Genomic DNA, 23,763 nt, shown 5'->3' with positions numbered 1-23,763 from the left:
CAGGCCTCGACAGAGATATATATATATATATATGCCATTTAGCAGACGCTTTTATCCAAAGCGACTTACAGTTATGTGTGCATACATTCTACGTATGGGTGGTCCCGGGGATCGAACCCACTACCCTGGCGTTACAAGCGCCATGCTCTACCAACTGAGCTACAGAGATGCACTAACTCCTTCCCATTTTTTTGTTCAGTATTTGGCCAGGACTGTTTCTATTATTTATAATAGGGCTACTGTACAAGGAGCGGTGTCCAAATATGTGGTGGTTACCTCCCGCATCAGTGTAGTCAGGCTCAGAACCTGTTCTTGCATTGAAATCTCCACAAAGAAGCATTTTACCCTCTGCCTAAAATGTAATGATTTCTGTATGAAAAACGGATTCCTCATAATATGATGAATCTGAAGGAGGAGCATAAACTGCACATATGTAAACATCATTGTCACAATAGATTGTACATGTTTTAGCCAAATGTGGTTTTGTATCAGCAATAGATGCTCTGCTGAACGTTCTCTTCCTTTTAGTTTCTAGACAGTGTTGTCCTTGCTGGGTCACAGAGGCTGTTGGGGCCTCTGCTTTTCTCCATCTCCCTCCTTTTACTTTCTCCGCAGCTTCTCAAACACATCCTCAAAAGCCCGGAGACTTGAATCATTGCCTTGTATCGATACAGTACTGTTTTAAATGGACTGTTTGATTTGTGTTGCTCTGGTCAGCTTCTTAAAGAAAAATGCTGATCTGACATCCTTGGCTAATGCCTCTTTTTCTTTGTTTTTGAGAAAAAGGGAAATAGTTGCAAATAACCATTTTCCATATGTGTCCTGGTTTGGTATTAAATAGTTAATTTGTTCTTGGTGTGGCAACGTGTAAGATCTGGCAAGATGTGTTCATGGTTCTGTCCCATCATTAAACTTTTCTTTTAGCTTTCTGTTGTGTAAACAATTTCCATTGTAATGCTGGTGTTGTTGGCTACAATGTTTGCAATAGAAGCCAACCTTTTCCAAAACAATGTTTCTTGTATTAGTGTCTTCAGAGAACGGTTTGATTTCATGTCCTGTCTATCTATTGTGTTGTTAATTACCTATTTTTTTTTTGTTAGCTTTTGTTTTAGGAGTGCCCCTAGTAATTTTTATGTTTTATTTTTCCTTTTTGTAACGAGGCAAGTCAGTTAATTAAGAACAAATTCTTGTTTTCAATGATGCCCTAGGAACAGTAGGTTAAACTGCCTTGTTCAGACAGATTTTCACCTTGCTTAGCAACTGGTAGACAATCCAGCTAGCTAAAATAGCTGCACAATTTTATAAGGTGTGTATATATATTTTTTTCACAAGCGTTCATGTGTTGCTTGTTTTGTCTTCCATTCAGTCTTGCAGCTTTCTTTTTGTTTTTGCAATCTACTTCACACCAGAGAGAGGAGAGAGGACACAGAGTTCACACCTTGAGAGAGAGAGGACACAGAGTTCACACCTTGAGAGAGAGAGGACACAGAGTTCACACCTTGAGAGAGAGAGAGGACACAGAGATCACACCTTGAGAGAGAGAGGACACAGAGTTCACACCTTGAGAGAGAGAGGACACAGAGTTCACACCTTGAGAGAGAGAGGACACAGAGTTCACACCTTGAGAGAGAGAGGACACAGAGATCACACCTTGAGAGAGAGAGGACACAGAGATCACACCTTGAGAGAGAGAAAGGACACAGATCACACCTTGAGAGAGAGCGAGCGAGAGAGAGGATACAGAGATCACACCTTGAGAGCGAGCGAGGACACAGAAATCACACCTTGAGAGAGAGAGGACACAGAGATCACACCTTGAGAGCGAGCGAGGACACAGAAATCACACCTTGAGAGAGAGCGAGAAAGAGAGAGGATACAGATCACACCTTGAGAGAGAGCGAGAGAGAGAGGATACAGAGATCACACCTTGAGAGAGAGAGGGGACACCTTGAGAGAGAGAGAGAGAGAGGAGAAACAGAGGACAGTCAGAGGCTGGCCTAATTGTATTACTCGTTATTACTAATAAGCAGGTGAGGGGAAGTTTAGATTTTGTGTTAGCAGCAAGTTTAGGGAAATTAGATGTCTTTTAGGATACGTCCCAAATAGCACCCTGTTTCTTATTTAGTGGGGCTCTGGTCAAAAGTAGTGCACTATATATGGAATAGGGTGTGATTTGGAATGGAACCTTGAAGTCACCTTGAATGTGATTGTGATGCGTGGTCTGATCTTGATGGTTATGTCCCAATTGGGGCACTATTCCTTACATTAGTGCACTAGTTTTGACAGAACCTTATTCCTTACATAGTGCACTACTTTTGACCAGGGCCCATAGGGCATGTTCAGGGCTCTGCCCTAAAGTAGCGCACTGTATAGGTAATAGGGTGCAATTTGACACACACACACACACACACACACACACACACACACACACACACACACACACACACACACACACACACACACACACACACACTGTCTTCTCATCTCTTGTCTAATCATGCCAGCAGGGCCAGAAGAAGAGGTTCTAGATTAGCAGGACTATAGAAACACACAGCACCCAGCCAGCCAGACTATCCCCCCCAGCACTTAGTTTGTTCTAATCATAACCATGACTATTAATGCAGAGCCAGGAGCCATCCTTCACTGAATCCTCCTCACCTCTCCTCATCTCCTTGTCCTCTAGAAAGGCTCTCCACAGGGCTGCCAGAACATGTATTCTGAAATGGTGACACCGCAGGTATGGGAGCACTAAGCATTGTTATCGATTTGAGATTCAGAGTGGAGAGAGACAGAGAGTGGAGTCGGGGAGGAAGGGATGAGAGCGAGCATGCAGAGAGAAAAAGAGGAGAGTGTTTTTCATCCAGCTGGCTAGGACAATCTGATCCAGCAGGGGACAATCTGATCCTGCCGGGGACATTCTGATCCTGCAGGGAACCATCTGATCTGGACAGCAGCTGGCTGGGATACTCTCTCCTCTCTGTAGACTATAGGGCATCCTGCAGGGAGAATCTGTTCCGGACAGCAGCTGGAAAGGAGGAACTAACATGATAGATGATGATGATGAAGAAGTTGGTTTATTTTCTGACACTGGAGAGTATAAACTAACGGTTTAGCTGGTCAGCCACAACATAGTGCCATGGGGATGTCATGTAGGACTATTTAACTACAGAGGCTTGTGAAAGTATTCACCCCCCCCGTGGCATTTTTCCTATTTAGTTGCCTTACAACCTGGAATTAAAATGGATTTCTGGGCGGGGGGGGGTGTAATCATCATTTGATTTACACAACATGCTTACCACTTTGAAGATGCAAATGTTTTTTTTTTTATTGTGAAACGAATAAGACCTAAAAACAGAATAGTTAGGCACGGTGAAGTTTTTCACCCGACCAATGTCAATACTTCGTAGAGCCACCTTTTACAGCAATTACAGCTGACAGTCTCTTGGGGTAAGTCTCTATAAGCTTGGCACATCTAGCTACTGGGATTTTTGCCCATTCTTCAAGGCAAAACTGCTCCAGCTCCTTCAAGTTGGATGGGTTCCGCTGGTGTACAGATTTCTGTCATACCACAGATTCTCAATTGGATTGAGGTCTGGGTTTTGATTAGGCCGTTCCAAGATATTAAAAGGTTTCCCCTTTAACCACTCGAGTGTTGCTTTAGCAGTGTGCTTAGGGTCATTGTCCTGCTGGAAGGTGAACCTCTGTCCCAGTCTCAAAGTCCCTGCCGATGAAAACCATCCCCACAGCATGATGCTGCCACCACCATATGATATTCTCTGGGTGATGAGGTGTTGGGTTTGCGCCAGACATAGCATTTTCCTTGATGGCCAAAAAGCTACATTTTAGTCTCATCTGACCAGAGTACCTTCTTTCATATGTTTGGGGAGTCTCCCACATGCCTTTTGGTGAACACCAAATTTGTTTACTTATTTTTTTCTTTAAGCAATGGCATTTTTCTGGCCACTCTTTCACTAAGCCCAGCTCTGTGGAGTATATGGCTTAATGTGGTCCTATGGACAGATACTCCAATCTCCGTTGTGGAGCTTTGCAGCTTCTTCAGGGTTATCTTTGGTCTCTTTGTTGCCTCTCTGATTAATGCCCTCCTTGCCTGGTCTGTGAGTTTTGGTGGGCGGCCCTCTCTTGGCAGGTTTGTTGTGGTGCCATGTTCTTTCCATGTTTTAAATAATGGATTTAATTGGTGCGCCGTGGGGAAAAAAGTTTCTGATATTATTTAATCTTTTAACTACTTAAATATATTTTTTACCTTGTCAGCTTGGGGATTCAATCTTGCAGCCTTACGGTTAACTAGTCCAACGCTCTAACCACCTGCCTCTCATTGCACTCCACAAGGAGCCTGCCTGTTACGCGAATGCAGTAAGAAGCCAAGGTAAGTTGCCAGCTAGCATTAAACCTATCTGATAAAAAACAATCAGTCAATCATAATCACTAGTTAACTACACATAGCTGATGATATTACTAGTTTATCTAGCTTGTCCTGTGTCGCATATAATCGATGCGGTGCGTATTCGCGAAAAAGGACTGTCCTTGCTCCAATGTGTACCTAACCATAAACATCAATGGCTTTCTTAAAATCAATACACAGAAGTATATATTTTTAAACCTGCATATTTAGCTAAAAGAAATCCAGGTTAGCAGGCAATATTAACCAGGTGAAATTGTGTCATTTCTGTCACGTTCCTGACCTTATTTCCTCTGTTTTGTCTTTCATTTAGTTGGTCAGGACGTGGGCTGGGTGGGTATAGTCTATGTTAGGTTTTTCTGATTGGCCTGATATGGTTCTCAATCAGAGGCAGGTTATATGCAACCGTTTGGTGTTCCTCCTTCCACCGACGAGAGTCGTTATAACAGAGTCAGGTTATATGCAACCGTTTGGTGCTCCTCTCCTTCCACCGACGAGAGTCGTTATAACAGAGTCAGGTTATATGCAACCGTTTGGTGCTCCTCTCCTTCCACCGACGAGAGTCGTTACAACAGAGTCAGGTTATATGCAACCGTTTGGTCCTCCTCTCCTTCCACCGACGAGAGTCGTTATAACAGAGTCAGGTTATATGCAACCGTTTGGTGCTCCTCTCCTTCCACCGACGAGAGTCGTTATAACAGAGTCAGGTTATATGCAACCGTTTGGTGCTCCTCTCCTTCCACCGACGAGAGTCGTTATAACAGAGTCAGGTTATATGCAACCGTTTGGTCCTCCTCTCCTTCCACCGACGAGAGTCGTTACAACAGAGTCAGGTTATATGCAACCGTTTGGTGTTCCTCTCCTTCCACCGACAGAGTCGTTACAACAGAGTCAGGTTATATGCAACCGTTTGGTCCTCCTCTCCTTCCACCGACGAGAGTCGTTATAACAGAGTCAGGTTATATGCAACCGTTTGGTGCTCCTCTCCTTCCACCGACGAGAGTCGTTACAACAGAGTCAGGTTATATGCAACCGTTTGATCCTCCTCTCCTTCCACCGACGAGAGTCGTTACAACAGAGTCAGGTTATATGCAACCGTTTGGTCCTCCTCTCCTTCCACCGACGAGAGTCGTTATAACAGAGTCAGGTTATATGCAACCGTTTGGTGCTCCTCTCCTTCCACCGAGAGTCGTTACAACAGAGTCAGGTTATATGCAACCGTTTGATCCTCCTTCCTTCCACCGACGAGTCGTTACAACAGAGTCAGGTTATATGCAACCGTTTGGTCCTCCTCTCCTTCCACCGACGAGAGTCGTTACAACAGAGTCAGGTTATATGCAACCGTTTGGTCCTCCTCTCCTTCCACCGACGAGTCGTTACAACAGAGTCAGGTTATATGCAACCGTTTGGTCCTCCTCTCCTTCCACCGACGAGAGTCGTTATAACAGAGTCAGGTTATATGCAACCGTTTGGTCCTCCTCTCCTTCCACCGACGAGAGTCGTTATAACAGAGTCAGGTTATATGCAACCGTTTGGTCCTCCTCTCCTTCCACCGACGAGAGTCGTTACAACAGAGTCAGGTTATATGCAACCGTTTGGTCCTCCTCTCCTTCCACCGACGAGAGTCGTTATAACAGAGTCAGGTTATATGCAACCGTTTGGTCCTCCTCTCCTTCCACCGACGAGAGTCGTTATAACAGAGTCAGGTTATATGCAACCGTTTGGTCCTCCTCTCCTTCCACCGACGAGAGTCGTTATAACAGAGTCAGGTTATATGCAACCGTTTGGTGCTCCTCTCCTTCCACCGACGAGAGTCGTTATAACAGAGTCAGGTTATATGCAACCGTTTGGGCCGCCTAATTTGCCAGAATATTACGTAATTATGACATAACATTGCACAACCTTCAATGTTAACAGCAATATTTAGACTGATGGATGCCACCCGTTAGATAAAATGCGTAACGGTTCCGTATTTCACTGAAAGAATAAACGTCTTGTTTTCGAGTTGATAATTTCCGGATTCGACCATATTAATGACCGAAGGCTCGTATTTCTGTGTGTTATTATATTATAATTAAGTCTATGATTTGATTCATTCAAACAGCACTTTAGTGTGTTATGTTATAATTAAGTCTATGATTTGATAGAGCAGTCTGACTGAGCGGTGGTAGGCAGCAGCAGGCTCGTATGCATTCATTAAAACAGCACTTTAGTGTGTTATGTCATAATTAAGTCTATGATTTGATAGAGCAGTCTGACTGAGCGGTGGTAGGCAGCAGCAGGCTCGTATGCATTCATTCAAACAGCACTTTAGTGTGTTATGTTATAACTAAGTCTATGATTTGATAGAGCAGTCTGACTGAGCGGTGGTAGGCAGCAGCAGGCTCGTAAGCATTCATTCAAACAGCACTTTAGTGTGTTATGTCATAATTAAGTCTATGATTTGATAGAGCAGTCTGACTGAGCGGTGGTAGGCAGCAGCAGGCTCGTATGCATTCATTCAAACAGCACTTTAGTGTGTTATGTTATAACTAAGTCTATGATTTGATAGAGCAGTCTGACTGAGCGGTGGTAGGCAGCAGCAGGCTCGTAAGCATTCATTCAAACAGCACTTTAGTGTGTTATGTCATAATTAAGTCTATGATTTGATAGAGCAGTCTGACTGAGCGGTGGTAGGCAGCAGCAGGCTCGTATGCATTCATTCAAACAGCACTTTAGTGTGTTATGTTATAACTAAGTCTATGATTTGATAGAGCAGTCTGACTGAGCGGTGGTAGGCAGCAGCAGGCTCGTAAGCATTCATTCAAACAGCACTTTAGTGTGTTATGTCATAATTAAGTCTATGATTTGATAGAGCAGTCTGACTGAGCGGTGGTAGGCAGCAGCAGGCTCGTATGCATTCATTCAAACAGCACTTTAGTGTGTTATGTTATAATTAAGTCTATGATTTGATAGAGCAGTCTGACTGAGCGGTGGTAGGCAGCAGCAGGCTCGTAAGCATTCATTCAAACAGCACTTTAGTGTGTTATGTCATAATTAAGTCTATGATTTGATAGAGCAGTCTGACTGAGCGGTGGTAGGCAGCAGCAGGCTCGTATGCATTCATTAAAACAGCACTTTAGTGTGTTATGTTATAACTAAGTCTATGATTTGATAGAGCAGTCTGACTGAGCGGTGGTAGGCAGCAGCAGGCTCGTAAGCATTCATTCAAACAGCACTTTAGTGTGTTATGTTATAACTAAGTCTATGATTTGATAGAGCAGTCTGACTGAGCGGTGGTAGGCAGCAGCAGGCTCGTATGCATTCATTCAAACAGCACTTTAGTGTGTTATGTTATAACTAAGTCTATGATTTGATAGAGCAGTCTGACTGAGCGGTGGTAGGCAGCAGCAGGCTCGTAAGCATTCATTCAAACAGCACTTTCGTGTGTTTTGCCAGCAGCTCTTTGTTGTGCGTCAAGCATTGCGCTGTTTATGACTTATATGTTTATTACTGTTTATGACTTATTGTTTATGACTGTTTATGGGGTGGGCGCTAATAGTTTCAAACATCACTCGCTCTGAGACTTGGAGTAGTTGTTCCCCTTGCTCTGCATGGGTAACGATGCTTCGAGGGTGGCTGTTGTCGATGTGTTCCTGGTACGAGCCCAGGTAGGGGTGAGGAGAGGGACGGAAGCTGTATTGTTACACTGGCAATACTAAAGTGCCTATAAGAACATCCAATAGTCAAAGGTTAATGAAATACAAATGGTAAAGAGTGAAATAGTCTTAACTTATTACCTGGGAATATTGAAGACTCATGTTAAAAAGAACCACCAGCTTTCATATGTTCTCATGTTCTGAGCAAGGAACTTAAACGTTAGCTTTCTTACATGGCACTTTTACTTTCTTCTCCAACACTTTGTTTTTGCATTATTTAAACCAAATTGAACATGTTTCATTATTTATTTGAGGCTAAATGGATTTTATTGATGTATTGTATTAAGTTAATAAGTGTTCATTCACTATTGTTGTAATTGTCATTATTCCAAATGCATAAATAAAATTGTCAGACCAATCGGCCGATTAATCGGTATCGGCTTTTTTTTGGTCCTCCTATAATTGGTATCGGTATCAGCGTTTGAAAAATCATACTCAGTCGACCTCCACACCAGAACTTATTTAGGTACTTCATAGTAAAGGGGGGAATAGATATGCACACACCATTTTTCTGTTTTAAAATTTAGTAAGTAGTTTCTTTCACTTCACCAATTTGTACTATTTTACTATTTTGTGTCTGTCCATTACATGAAATCCAAATAAAAATCTATTTAAATTACAGGTTGTAATGCAACAAAATAAGAAAAACGCCAAGGGGGTGAATTCTTTCGCAAGGCACTGTGGCGGCATGGTGTCCTGGTAATGTAGTGACATGGTGTCCTGGTGACATGGTGTCCTGGTAATGTAGTGACATGGTGTCCTGGTGACATGGTGTCCTGGTAATGTAGTGACATGGTGTCCTGGTGACATGGTGTCCTGGTGACATGGTGTCCTGGTGACATGGCGTCCTGGCGGCATGGTGTCCTGGTGACATGGTGTCCTGGCGGCATGGTGTCCTGGTGACATGGTGTCCTGGTGACATGGCGTCCTGGCGACATGGTGTCCTGGCGGCATGGCGTCCTGGCGGCATGGTGTCCTGGTGACATGGTGTCCTGGTGACATGGTGTCCTGGTGACATGGTGTCCTGGTGACATGGTGTCCTGGCGTCCTGGCGGCATGGTGTCCTGGTAATGTAGTGACATGGTGTCCTGGTGACATGGTGTCCTGGCGGCATGGTGTCCTGGTGACATGGTGTCCTGGTGACATGGTGTCCTGGTGACATGGTGTCCTGGTAATGTAGTGACATGGTGTCCTGGCGGCATGGTGTCCTGGCGTCCTGGCGGCATGGTGTCCTGGTAATGTAGTGACATGGTGTCCTGGTGACATGGCGTCCTGGCGGCATGGTGTCCTGGTAATGTAGTGACATGGTGTCCTGGTGACATGGTGTCCTGGCGGCATGGTGTCCTGGTGACATGGTGTCCTGGTGACATGGTGTCCTGGTGACATGGTGTCCTGGCGTCCTGGTGACATGGTGTCCTGGTAATGTAGTGACATGGTGTCCTGGTGACATGGTGTCCTGGTGACATGGTGTCCTGGTAATGTAGTGACATGGTGTCCTGGTGACATGGTGGTGACATGGTGTCCTGGTAATGTAGTGACATGGTGTCCTGGTGACATGGCGTCCTGGCGGCATGGTGTCCTGGTAATGTAGTGACATGGTGTCCTGGTAACATGGTGACATAAATCAAATCAAATCAAATCAAATGTTATTTGTCACATACACATGGTTAGCAGATGTTAATGCGAGTGTAGCGAAATGCTTGTGCTTCTAGTTCCGACAATGCAGTGATAACCAACAAGTAATCTAACTAACAATTCCAAAACTACTGTCTTATACACAGTGTAAGGGGATAAGGAATATGTACATAAGGATATATGAATGAGTGATGGTACAGAGCAGCATACAGTAGATGGTATCCTACAGTATATACATATGAGATGAGTGTGTAGACAAAGTAAACAAAGTGGCATAGTTAAAGTGGCTAGTGATACATGTATTACATAAGGATGCAGTCGATGATGTAGAGTACAGTATATACATATGCATATGAGATGAATAATGTAGGATAAGTAACATTATATAGGGTAGCATTGTTTAAAGTGGCTAGTGATATATTTACATCATTTCATTATTAAAATGGCTGGAGTTGGGTCAGTGTCAATGACAGTGTGTTGGCAGCAGCCACTCAATGTTAGTGGTGGCTGTTTAACAGTCTGATGGCCTTGAGATAGAAGCTGTTTTTCAGTCTCTCGGTCCCAGCTTTGATGCACCTGTACTGACCTCGCCTTCTGGATGATAGCGGGGTGAACAGGCAGTGGCTCGGGTGGTTGTTGTCCTTGATGACCTTTATGGCCTTCCTGTAACATCGGGTGGTGTAGGTGTCCTGGAGGGCAGTTTGCCCCTGGTGATGCGTTGTGCAGACCTCACTACCCTCTGGAGAGCCTTACGGTTGAGGGCGGAGCAGTTGCCGTACAAGGCGGTGATAGCGACATGGTGTCCTGGCGGCATGGTGTCCTGGCGGCATGGTGTCCTGGCGTCCTGGCGGCATGGCGTCCTGGCGACATGGTGACCCCGTACGGGAGAGGTTATAGGGACATATTCGGGTAGATATCGTTTGATTGAAATAATATATTAATTCAAATTCATGTAAGAGCATAACTGCCTTTACACAGTAACGGTGATTAAATTAGGATCATTTTTGTGAGCATTGTCTATGGCTTGCAGTATGTTGATGTGTGGCAGGTGTTAAAATAGGAATGCTCTTTGCAAGACAGCCTATCCATCTTGTATAATGATGTTCATGTATTGATTTTGAATGCCCTCGAATGCGGTCCAAGGTAAAGCAAGAGGCTACTCAGATAGACCTACATTTTAGACTGAATACTATATATGGGGTTGATATTGCAACAACCACGTCCACATATAGCTCACCAACCTCTTGGCTATAGCATTAATATTGTGTGTGTGTTACATTGACTGTGTTCTAAGCCTACCTATAGCCTCCATGTAGGGCAGTCTACCCGGCTATAGGTAGACTCCATTTAGGGCAGTCTACCCGGCTATAGCTAGCCTCCATTTAGGGCAGTCTACCCAGCTATAGCTAGCCTCCATTTAGGGCAGTCTACCCAGCTATAGCAAGCCTCCATTTAGGGCAGTCTACCCAGCTATAGCTAGCCTCCATTTTAAATGGTACTTTACAAGCAAAGTATTTCTGTTTAGTGAGTCCGTCAGATCAGAGGCAGTAGGGATGACCAGGGATGTTCTCTGTTTAGTGAGTCAGATCAGAGGCAGTAGGGATGACCAGGGATGTTCTCTGTTTAGTGAGTCCTCCAGATCAGAGGCAGTAGGGATGACCAGGGATGTTCTCTGTTTAGTGAGTCCTCCAGATCAGAGGCAGTAGGGATGACCAGGGATGTTCTCTGTTTAGTGAGTCAGTCAGATCAGAGACAGTAGGGATGACCAGGGATGTTCTCTGTTTAGTGAGTCCTCCAGATCAGAGGCAGTAGGGATGACCAGGGATGTTCTCTGTTTAGTGAGTCCTCCAGATCAGAGGCAGTAGGGATGACCAGGGATGTTCTCTGTTTAGTGAGTCAGATCAGAGGCAGTAGGGATGACCAGGGATGTTCTCTGTTTAGTGAGTCAGATCAGAGGCAGTAGGGATGACCAGGGATGTTCTCTGTTTAGTGAGTCAGATCAGAGGCAGTAGGGATGACCAGGGATGTTCTCTGTTTAGTGAGTCAGATCAGAGGCAGTAGGGATGACCAGGGATGTTCTCTGTTTAGTGAGTCAGATCAGAGACAGTAGGGATGACCAGGGATGTTCTCTGTTTAGTGAGTCAGATCAGAGGCAGTAGGGATGACCAGGGATGTTCTCTGTTTAGTGAGTCAGATCAGAGGCAGTAGAGATGACCAGGGATGTTCTCTGTTTAGTGAGTCAGATCAGAGGCAGTAGGGATGACCAGGGATGTTCTCTGTTTAGTGAGTCAGATCAGAGGCAGTAGGGATGACCAGGGATGTTCCCTTGATAAGTGTGTGAATTTGACTATTTTAGTATTCCACCGGAATGCTGTCTCATGTTGACTCCAATGCTTCCCACAGTTGTCCAGTTGGCTGGATGTCCTTTGGGTGGTGGATGTGGGATGCAACTATAGACTGATCAACACATCTCCTATAGTCTCGTGAACACTGATCAACACATCTCCTATAGTCTTGTGACGCCTGAACACTGATCAACACATCTCCTATAGTCTTGTGACGCCTGAACACTGATCAACACATCTCCTATAGTCTTGTGAACACTGATCAACACATCTCCTATAGTCTTGTGAACACTGATCAACACATCTCTAGTATTTTAGGTCTTGGCCTGAGTCATTAATATTGCTTCCTATTTACTGTTATTGACCATGCTGATTGTATCCATGATTTAGTTGAGGGGAGTTGTGATCTTTCCCAGTTCCTTCTCTGTTATTAACGACACTGTCTCTGTGTCTGTCTGTCTCTCTCCTCTCTCTCTCTCTCTCTCTCTCTCTCTCTCTCTCCTCTCTCTGTCTCTCTCTCTCTCTGTGTCTCTCAGGTATGGGCTGTTTGAGAAGCGTCTGTTCCTCCTGGAGGAGGCAGAAGGGGGCTTTGATCAGTTCACTAGAAGCTACAGGACCTTTGGCGTGAACCGCATGGCTGACAACAGACTGGTGTTGAGGGAGTGGGCCCCAGCCGCGGAGGCCCTGTTCCTTACTGGAGACTTCAGTGAGTACTGTAGCAGACACACACACACACACACACACACACACACACACACACGCTTCCATCGGTAGCTGTCTGTAGGAACGGTGGACAATGACCCACTCCAACTGCATCAGGTCAGTCAGTACAAACTGGTCTCCTGAGGAAATAAATAGCTGTTGTAATGCTGTTATTACCATCTGTTTCCCTTGTGATGCTGTTATTACCATCTGTTTCCCTTGTGATGCTGTTATTACCATCTGTTTCCCTTGTGATGATGTTATTACCATCTGTTTCCCTTGTGATGCTGTTATTACCATCTGTTTCCCTTGTGATGCTGTTATTACCATCGGTTTCCCTTGTGATGCTGTTATTACCATCTGTTTCCCCTGTGATGCTGTTATTACCATCTGTTTCCCCTGTGATGCTGTTATTACCATCTGTTTCCCCTGTGATGCTGTTATTACCATCGGTTTCCCTTGTGATGCTGTTATTACCATCTGTTTCCCTTGTGATGCTGTTATTACCATCTGTTTCCCTTGTGATGCTGTTATTACCATCTGTTTCCCTTGTGATGCTGTTATTACCATCTGTTTCCTTGTGATGCTGTTATTACCATCTGTTTCCCTTGTGATGCTGTTATTACCATCTGTTTCCCTTGTGATGCTGTTATTACCATCTGTTTCCCTTGTGATGCTGTTATTACCATCTGTTTCCCTTGTGATGCTGTTATTACCATCTGTTTCCCTTGTGATGCTGTTATTACCATCTGTTTCCCTTGTGATGCTGTTATTACCATCTGTTTTCCTTGTGATGCTGTTATTACCATCTGTTTCCCTTGTGATGCTGTTATTACCATCTGTTTCCCTTGTGATGCTGTTATTACCATCTGTTTCCCTTGTGATGCTGTTATTACCATCTGTTTCCCTTGTGATGCTGTTATTACCATCTGTTTCCCTTGTGATGCTGTTATTACCATCTGTTTCCCTTGTGATGCTGTTATTACCACCTGTTTCCCTTGTGATGCTGTTATTACCATCTGTTTCCCTTGTGATGCTGTTATTACCATCTGTTTCCCTTGTGATGCTGTTATTACCATCTGTTTCCCTTGTGATGCTGTTATTACCATCTGTTTCCCTTGTGATGCTGTTATTACCACCTGTTTCCCTTGTGATGCTGTTATTACCATCTGTTTTGTGATCCCTTGTGATGCAGTTATTACCATTTGTTTCCTTGTGATGCTGTTATTACCACCTGTTTCCCTTGTGATGCTGTTATTACCACCTGTTTCCCTTGTGATGCTGTTATTACCATCTGTTTCCTTGTGATGCTGTTATTACCATCTGTTTCCCTTGTGATGCTGTTATTACCACCTGTTTCCCTTGTGATGCTGTTATTACCACCTGTTTCCCTTGTGATGCTGTTATTACCATCTGTTTCCCTTGTGATGCAGTTATTACCATTTGTTTCCCTTGTGATGCTGTTATTACCATCTGTTTCCCTTGTGATGCTGTTATTACCACCTGTTTCCCTTGTGATGCTGTTATTACCACCTGTTTCCCTTGTGATGCTGTTATTACCACCTGTTTCCCTTGTGATGCTGTTATTACCACCTGTTTCCCTTGTGATGCTGTTATTACCATCTGTTTCCCTTGTGATGCTGTTATTACCATCTGTTTCCCTTGTGATGCTGTTATTACCACCTGTTTCCCTTGTGATGCTGTTATTACCATTTGTTTCCCTTGTGATGCTGTTATTACCACCTGTTTCCCTTGTGATGCTGTTATTACCACCTGTTTCCCTTGTGATGCTGTTATTACCACCTGTTTCCCTTGTGATGCTGTTATTACCATCTGTTTCCCTTGTGATGCTGTTATTACCACCTGTTTCCCTTGTGATGCTGTTATTACCATCTGTTTCCCTTGTGATGCTGTTATTACCATCTGTTTCCCTTGTGATGCTGTTATTACCATCTGTTTCCCTTGTGATGCTGTTATTACCATCTGTTTCCCTTGTGATGCTGTTATTGCCATCTGTTTCCCTTGTGATGCTGTTATTAACCATCTGTTTCCCTTGTGATGCTGTTATTACCACCTGTTTCCCTTGTGATGCTGTTATTGCCATCTGTTTCCCTTGTGATGCTGTTATTACCATCTGTTTCCTTGTGATGCTGTTATTACCATCTGTTTCCCTTGTGATGCTGTTATTAACCATCTGTTTCCCTTGTGATGCTGTTATTGCCATCTGTTTCCCTTGTTGTGATGCTGTTATTACCATCTGTTTCCCTTGTGATGCTGTTATTACCATCTGTTTCCCTTGTGATGCTGTTATTAACCATCTGTTTCCCTTGTGATGCTGTTATTACCATCTGTTTCCCTTGTGATGCTGTTATTACCATCTGTTTCCCTTGTGATGCTGTTATTACCATCTGTTTCCCTTGTGATGCTGTTATTACCATCTGTTTCCCTTGTGATGCTGTTATTACCATCTGTTTCCCTTGTGATGTTTCCCTTGTGATGCTGTTATTACCACCTGTTTCCCTTGTGATGCTGTTATTACCATCTGTTTCCCTTGTGATGCTGTTATTACCATCTGTTTCCCTTGTGATGCTGTTATTACCATCTGTTTCCCTTGTGATGCTGTTATTACCATCTGTTTCCCTTGTGATGCTGTTATTACCATCTGTTTCCCTTGTGATGCTGTTATTACCATCTGTTTCCCTTGTGATGCTGTTATTACCATCTGTTTCCCTTGTGATGCTGTTATTACCATCTGTTTCCCTTGTGATGCTGTTATTAACCATCTGTTTCCCTTGTGATGCTGTTATTACCATCTGTTTCCCTTGTGATGCTGTTATTACCATCTGTTTCCCTTGTGATGCTGTTATTACCATCTGTTTCCCTTGTGATGCTGTTATTACCATCTGTTTCCCTTGTGATGCTGTTATTACCATCTGTTTCCCTTGTGATGCTGTTATTACCATCTGTTTCCCTTGTGATGCTGTTATTACCATCTGTTTCCCTTGTGATGCTGTTATTACCATCTGTTTCCCTTGTGATGCTGTTATTACCACCTGTTTCCCTTGTGATGCTGTTATTACCATCTGTTTCCCTTGTGATGCTGTTATTACCATCTGTTTCCCTTGTGATGCTGTTATTACCATCTGTTTCCCTTGTGATGCTGTTATTGCCATCTGTTTCCCTTGTGATGCTGTTATTAACCATCTGTTTCCCTTGTGATGCTGTTATTACCATCTGTTTCCCTTGTGATGCTGTTATTACCATCTGTTTCCCTTGTGATGCTGTTATTGCCATCTGTTTCCCTTGTGATGCTGTTATTAACCATCTGTTTCCCTTGTGATGCTGTTATTACCACCTGTTTCCCTTGTGATGCTGTTATTACCACCTGTTTCCCTTGTGATGCTGTTATTACCATCTGTTTCCCTTGTGATGCTGTTATTACCATCTGTTTCCCTTGTGATGCTGTTATTACCATCTGTTTCCCTTGTGATGCTGTTATTACCATCTGTTTCCCTTGTGATGCTGTTATTACCACCTGTTTCCCTTGTGATGCTGTTATTACCATCTGTTTCCCTTGTGATGCTGTTATTACCACCTGTTTCCCTTGTGATGCTGTTATTACCACCTGTTTCCCTTGTGATGCTGTTATTACCACCTGTTTCCCTTGTGATGCTGTTTTTATATAATTGGAGGTTTGACCTGATCTGTCCTAACTGTAGTTTGAATGTTAACTTTATTGATAGATACCCTTGAAGTTGGTGTTTTTAGTAAATAGTTGAAAACAAAGGCAACAGAGTGTTTTCCTGAAGGGGTTTTCAAAACACACACACACACACACACACACACACACACACACACACACACACACACACACACACACACACACACACACAAATAAATCATGATTGGTTCAGCCTTTGTTCTGTTAGAAGTACTCTCTGAGCTCTCTTCCCTTTGGCCTCTACTTTTAAGGTAGACTGATACAGAATGGTCTGACTGGCATGCTTCATACTTAGGCACGGGGAAAAAAAGGAGTTGATTAATTGATGAGCAGCTCAAGCAGAGGTTGACCCTTTGGTTCTGCAAAACACCTGGAGAAAAGTACAGGTTACATAGTATCTGTTCAGCTGAATCTGCTGCACGTCCTCTTTCTCGAGTTATCTTTCCTTGATTCCTCACATCCTCTCTCCTCACCTCCTTCTCAAAACCCATTGGAGAAGAAGTTACGAGGGAAGTGACCTTTTCATACTGTTCAGAAGGATGCAAGGAATCACAGAAAGACCAGTAGAGAGTGCAGGCTCATAGAACTCTGGTCTAAAGTAGTGCACTATATAGGGTGCCATAGGGCTCTGGTCTAAAGTAGTGCACTATATAGGGTGCCATAGGGCTCTGGTCTAAAGTAGTGCACTATATATAGGGAATAGGGTTCCATAGGGCTCTGGTCTAAAGTAGTGCACTATATATAGGGAATAGGGTGCCATAGGGCTCTGGTCTAAAGTAGTGCACTATATATAGGGAATAGGGTGCCATAGGGCTCTGGTCTAAAGTAGTGCACTATATATAGGGAATAGGGTGCCATAGGGCTCTGGTCTAAAGTAGTGCACTATATATAGGTAATAGGGTGCCATTTCCTTTCTATATCTTCATTAGGAGTTTTCGTTTATTCTTTCTTCTGCCCAACTAATGAAGGACCATTAGATGATTACATTACATCTCATTAGAAATGACTAGTTTGTAGATTTCCTCATTTTGTTAATTGACAATTACACATCCAAAATAATCAAGAAAGCTAATATTCATGTTTTTAAAAATCTTGTGGCCCAATGAAATCACTTAACGAGGCAATTAACAGACGTTTTAATTAGAAGACCATAAATGAGTTGTTGAGGAGTAAAGCGTCATGTGAACAGAGTGCAGTAGGCAGGCTGGGGACACACACTGCTGCTCTTCTGTCCTGCTGCTCTTCTGTCCTGCTGCTCTTCTGTCCTGCTGCTCTTCTGTCCTGCTGCTCTTCTGTCCTGCTGCTCTTCTGTCCCCCTGCTGCTCTTCTGTCCCCCTGCTGCTGTTCTGTCCCCCTGTTACTGTTCTGTCCCCCTGTTGCTGTTCTGTCCCCCTGCTGCTGTTCTGTCCCCCTGCTGCTGTTCTGTCCCCCTGCTGCTGTTCTGTCCCCTGCTGCTGTTCTGTCCCCCTGCTGCTGTTCTGTCCCCCTGCTGCTGTCTGTCCCCCTGCTGCTGTTCTGTCCTGCTGCTGTTCTGTCCTGCTGCTGTTCTGTCCCCCTGCTGCTGTTCTGTCCCCCTGCTGCTGTTCTGTCCCCCTGCTGCTGTTCTGTCCCCCTGCTGCTGTTCTGTCCTGCTGCTGCTGTTCTGTCCCCCTGCTGCTGTTCTGTCCCCCTGCTGCTGTTCTGTCCTGCTGCTGTTCTGTCCCCTGCTGCTGTTCTGTCCTGCTGCTGTTCTGTCCTGCTGCTGTTCTGTCCCCCTGCTGTTCTGTCCCCCTGCTGCTGTTCTGTCCTGCTGCTGTTCTGTCCTGCTGCTGTTCTGTCCCCTGCTGCTGTTCTGTCCTGCTGCTGTTCTGTCCCCCTGCTGCTGTTCTGTCCTGCTGCTGTTCTGTCCCCCTGCTGCTGTTCTGTCCCCTGCTGCTGTTCTGTCCCCCTGCTGCTGTTCTGTCCCCCTGCTGCTGTTCTGTCCTGCTGCTGCTGTTCTGTCCCCCTGCTGCTGTTCTGTCCCCTGCTGCTGTTCTGTCCTGCTGCTGTTCTGTCCCCCTGCTGCTGTTCTGTCCTGCTGCTGTTCTGTCCTGCTGCTGTTCTGTCCCCTGCTGTTCTGTCCCCCTGCTGCTGTTCTGTCCTGCTGCTGTTCTGTCCTGCTGCTGTTCTCTCCTCCTGCTGCTGTTCTGTCCTGCTGCTGTTCTGTCCTCCTGCTGCTGTTCTGTCCTGCTGCTGTTCTGTCCCCCTGCTGCTGTTCTGTCCCCCTGCTGCTGTTCTGTCCTGCTGCTGTTCTGTCCTGCTGCTGTTCTGTCCTGCTGCTGTTCTGTCCTGCTGCTCTCCTACACTATATGGGACAGGGCTCTCCGACACTATATGGGACAGGGCTCTCCTACACTATATAGGACAGGGCTCTCCGACACTATATGGGACAGGGCTCTCCGACACTATATGGGACAGGGCTCTCCTACACTATATAGGACAGGGCTCTCCGACACTATATGGGACAGGGCTCTCCGACACTATATGGGACAGGGCTCTCCTACACTATATAGGACAGGGCTCTCCTACACTACATAGGACAGGGCTCTCCTACACTATATAGGACAGGGCTCTCCTACACTATATAGGACAGGGCTCTCCTACACTACATAGGACAGGGCTCTCCTACACTATATAGGATAGGGCTCTCCTACACTACATAGGACAGGGCTCTCCGACACTATATAGGACAGGGCTCTCCTACACTACATAGGACAGGGCTCTCCTACACTATATAGGACAGGGCTCTCCTACACTATATAGGACAGGGCTCTCCTACACTATATAGGACAGGGCTCTCCTACACTATATAGGACAGGGCTCTCCTACACTATATAGGACAGGGCTCTCCTACACTACATAGGACAGGGCTCTCCTACACTATATAGGACAGGGCTCTCCGACACTATATAGGACAGGGCTCTCCGACACTATATAGGACAGGGCTCTCCGACACTATATAGGACAGGGCTCTCCTACACTATATAGGACGTGGCTCTCCTACACTACATAGGACAGGGCTCTCCTACTGTATATAGGACAGGGCTCTCCTACACTATATAGGACAGGGCTCTCCTACACTACATAGGACAGGGCTCTCCTACACTATATAGGATAGGGCTCTCCCACCATAGGACAGGGCTCTGCTACACTATATAGGACAGGGCTCTGCTACACTATATAGGACAGGGCTCTGCTACACTATATAGGACAGGGCTCTCCTACACTATATAGGACAGGGCTCTCCTACACTATATAGGACAGGGCTCTCCTACACTACATAGGACAGGGCTCTCCTACACTATATAGGACAGGGCTCTCCGACACTATATAGGACAGGGCTCTCCGACACTATATAGGACAGGGCTCTCCTACACTATATAGGACAGGGCTCTCCTACACTACATAGGACAGGGCTCTCCTACACTATATAGGACAGGGCTCTCCTACACTACATAGGACAGGGCTCTCCTACACTACATAGGACAGGGCTCTCCTACACTACATAGGACAGGGCTCTCCTACACTACATAGGACAGGGCTCTCCTACACTATATAGGATAGGGCTCTCCTACACTACATAGGACAGGGCTCTCCGACACTATATAGGACAGGGCTCTCCGACACTACATAGGACAGGGCTCTCCGACACTACATAGGACAGGGCTCTCCTACACTATATAGGACAGGGCTCTCCTACACTATATAGGACAGGGCTCTCCTACACTATATAGGACAGGGCTCTCCTACACTATATAGGACAGGGCTCTCCTACACTACATAGGACAGGGCTCTCCTACACTATATAGGACAGGGCTCTCCTACACTATATAGGACAGGGCTCTCCTACACTACATAGGACAGGGCTCTCCTACACTATATAGGACAGGGCTCTCCTACACTACATAGGACAGGGCTCTCCTACACTACATAGGACAGGGCTCTCCTACACTACATAGGACAGGGCTCTCCTACACTATATAGGACAGGGCTCTCCGACACTATATAGGACAGGGCTCTCCGACACTATATAGGACAGGGCTCTCCTACACTATATAGGACAGGGCTCTCCTACACTACATAGGACAGGGCTCTCCGACACTATATAGGACAGGGCTCTCCTACACTACATAGGACAGGGCTCTCCTACACTACATAGGACAGGGCTCTCCTACACTACATAGGACAGGGCTCTCCGACACTACATAGGACAGGGCTCTCCGACACTACATAGGACAGGGCTCTCCGACACTACATAGGACAGGGCTCTCCTACACTATATAGGACAGGGCTCTCCTACACTATATAGGACAGGGCTCTCCTACACTATATAGGACAGGGCTCTCCGACACTACATAGGACAGGGCTCTCCTACACTACATGGGACAGGGCTCTCCTACACTATATAGGACAGGGCTCTCCTACACTACATGGGACAGGGCTCTCCTACACTATATAGGATAGGGCTCTCCTACACTACATGGGACAGGGCTCTCCTACACTATATAGGACAGGGCTCTCCTGCACTATATAGGACAGGGCTCTCCTGCACTATATAGGACAGGGCTCTCCTACACTATATAGGACAGGGCTCTCCTACACTACATGGGACAGGGCTCTCCTACACTACATGGGACAGGGCTCTCCTACACTATATAGGACAGGGCTCTCCGACACTATATAGGACAGTGCTCTCCGACACTATATAGGACAGGGCTCTCCGACACTATATAGGACAGGACTCTCCGACCCTGTTCCAAGAGAGAGACCCTCCTGTTACAGCATCTCTCCAGGAACAGGGTTGAGTTAAAACCTACAGAAGGGCATCTCTCCAGGAACGGGGTTGAGTTAAAACCTACAGGAGGGTATCTCTCCAGGAACAGGGTTGGAGTGTAAACCTACAGGAGGGTATCTCTCCAGGAACAGGGTTGAGTTAAAACCTACAGAAGGGCATCTCTCCAGGAACGGGGTTGAGTTAAAACCTACAGGAGGGTATCTCTCCAGGAACAGGGTTGGAGTGTAAACCTACAGGAGGGTATCTCTCCAGGAACAGGGTTGGAGTGTAAACCTACAGGAGGGTATCTCTAAAGGAACAGGGTTGGAGTGTAAACCTACAGGAGGGTATCTCTAAAGGAACAGGGTTGGAGTGTAAACCTACAGGAGGGTATCTCTCCAGAGGAACAGGGTTGGAGTGTAAACCTACAGGAGGGTATCTCTCCAGGAACAGGGTTGGAGTGTAAACCTACAGGAGGGTAACTCTCCAGGAACAGGTTTGTAGTGTAAACCTACAGGAGGGTATCTCTCCAGGAACAGGGTTGGAGTGTAAACCTACAGGAGGGTAACTCTCCAGGAACAGGGTTGGAGTGTAAACCTACAGGAGGGTAACTCTCCAGGAACAGGGTTGGAGTGTAAACCTACAGGAGGGTAACTCTCCAGGAACAGGGTTAGAGTGTAAACCTACAGGAGGGTAACTCTCCAGGAACAGGGTTGGAGTGTAAACCTACATGAGGGTAACTCTCCAGGAACAGGGTTAGAGTGTAAACCTACAGGAGGGTATCTCTCCAGGAACAGGGTTGGAGTGTAAACCTACAGGAGGGTAACTCTCCAGGAACAGGGTTGGAGTGTAAACCTACAGGAGGGTAACTCCAGGAACAGGGTTGGAGTGTAAACCTACAGGAGGGTAACTCTCCAGGAACAGGGTTGGAGTGTAAACCTTCAGGAGGGTATCTCTCCAGGAACAGGGTTGGAGTGTAAACCTACAGGAGGGTATCTCTCCAGGAACAGGGTTGGAGTGTAAACCTACAGGAGGGTAACTCTCCAGGAACAGGGTTGGAGTGTAAACCTACAGGAGGGTATCTCTCCAGGAACAGGGTTGGAGTGTAAACCTACAGGAGGGTATCTCTCCAGGAACAGGGTTGGAGTGTAAACCTACAGGAGGGTATCTCTCCAGGAACAGGGTTGGAGTGTAAACCTACAGGAGGGTATCTCTCCAGGAACAGGGTTGGAGTGTAAACCTACAGGAGGGTATCTCTCCAGGAACAGGGTTGGAGTGTAAACCTACAGGAGGGTAACTCTCCAGGAACAGGGTTGGAGTGTAAACCTACAGGAGGGTATCTCTCCAGGAACAGGGTTGGAGTGTAAACCTACAGGAGGGTCTCTCTCCAGGAACAGGGTTGGAGTGTAAACCTACAGGAGGGTATCTCTCCAGGAACAGGGTTGGAGTGTAAACCTACAGGAGGGTATCTCTCCAGGAACAGGGTTGGAGTTTAAACCTACAGGAGGGTATCTCTCCAGGAACAGGGTTGGAGTTTAAACCTACAGGAGGGTCTCTCTCCAGGAACAGGGTTGGAGTTTAAACCTACAGGAGGGTATCTCTCCAGGAACAGGGTTGGAGTGTAAACCTACAGGAGGGTAACTCTCCAGGAACAGGGTTGGAGTGTAAACCTACAGGAGGGTAACTCTCCAGGAACAGGGTTGGAGTGTAAACCTACAGGAGGGTAACTCTCCAGGAACAGGGTTGGAGTGTAAACCTACAGGAGGGTAACTCTCCAGGAACAGGGTTGGAGTGTAAACCTACAGGAGGGTAACTCTCCAGGAACAGGGTTGGAGTGTAAACCTACAGGAGGGTATCTCTCCAGGAACAGGGTTGGAGTGTAAACCTACAGGAGGGCATCTCTCCAGGAACAGGGTTGGAGAGTAAACCTACAGGAGGGTATCTCTACAGGAACAGGGTTGGAGTGTAAACCTACAGGAGGGTAACTCTCCAGGAACAGGGTTGGAGTGTAAACCTACAGGAGGGTATCTCTCCAGGAACAGGGTTGGAGTGTAAACCTACAGGAGGGTATCTCTCCAGGAACAGGGTTAGAGTGTAAACCTACAGGAGGGTATCTCTCCAGGAACAGGGTTAGAGTGTAAACCTACAGGAGGGTATCTCTCCAGGAACAGGGTTAGAGTGTAAACCTACAGGAGGGTATCTCTCCAGGAACAGGGTTAGAGTGTAAACCTACAGGAGGGTATCTCTACAGGAACAGGGTTGGAGAGCCCTGACGCAGGGGATAGAGTTCCATTTGGGAGGCAGCCAGTCTCCCACAGTATTCGTTCTGTTTACTAGAGCCCAGGTCCAATCCAATGTTTATTGTCTTCGTAGATTTTTCTTCCAGTTCTTTCCTCCATCACTCCGTTCTGTCTTTCCCTCTGTCTATCCATCTGTTAATTATTCAGCAA

General features: G+C 45.8%; 1 protein-coding gene across 1 annotated transcript in view; it reads left to right on the top strand.

Moving 5' to 3' along the window:
- gbe1b (glucan (1,4-alpha-), branching enzyme 1b) overlaps positions 1-23,763 on the top strand; it is a 401,340-nt gene that overhangs the window by 28,663 nt on the left and 348,914 nt on the right. The window contains exon 2 of the mRNA XM_052468704.1: positions 12,635-12,804. Coding sequence (XP_052324664.1) covers positions 12,635-12,804 — 170 coding nt within the window. The remainder of the gene's footprint in view (positions 1-12,634; positions 12,805-23,763) is intronic.

Source organism: Oncorhynchus keta, chromosome 18 (assembly GCF_023373465.1).
Source record: "Oncorhynchus keta strain PuntledgeMale-10-30-2019 chromosome 18, Oket_V2, whole genome shotgun sequence".
Classification (NCBI taxonomy): Eukaryota; Metazoa; Chordata; class Actinopteri; order Salmoniformes; family Salmonidae; genus Oncorhynchus; species Oncorhynchus keta.
This window is presented reverse-complemented; position numbering and strand designations above follow the sequence as displayed.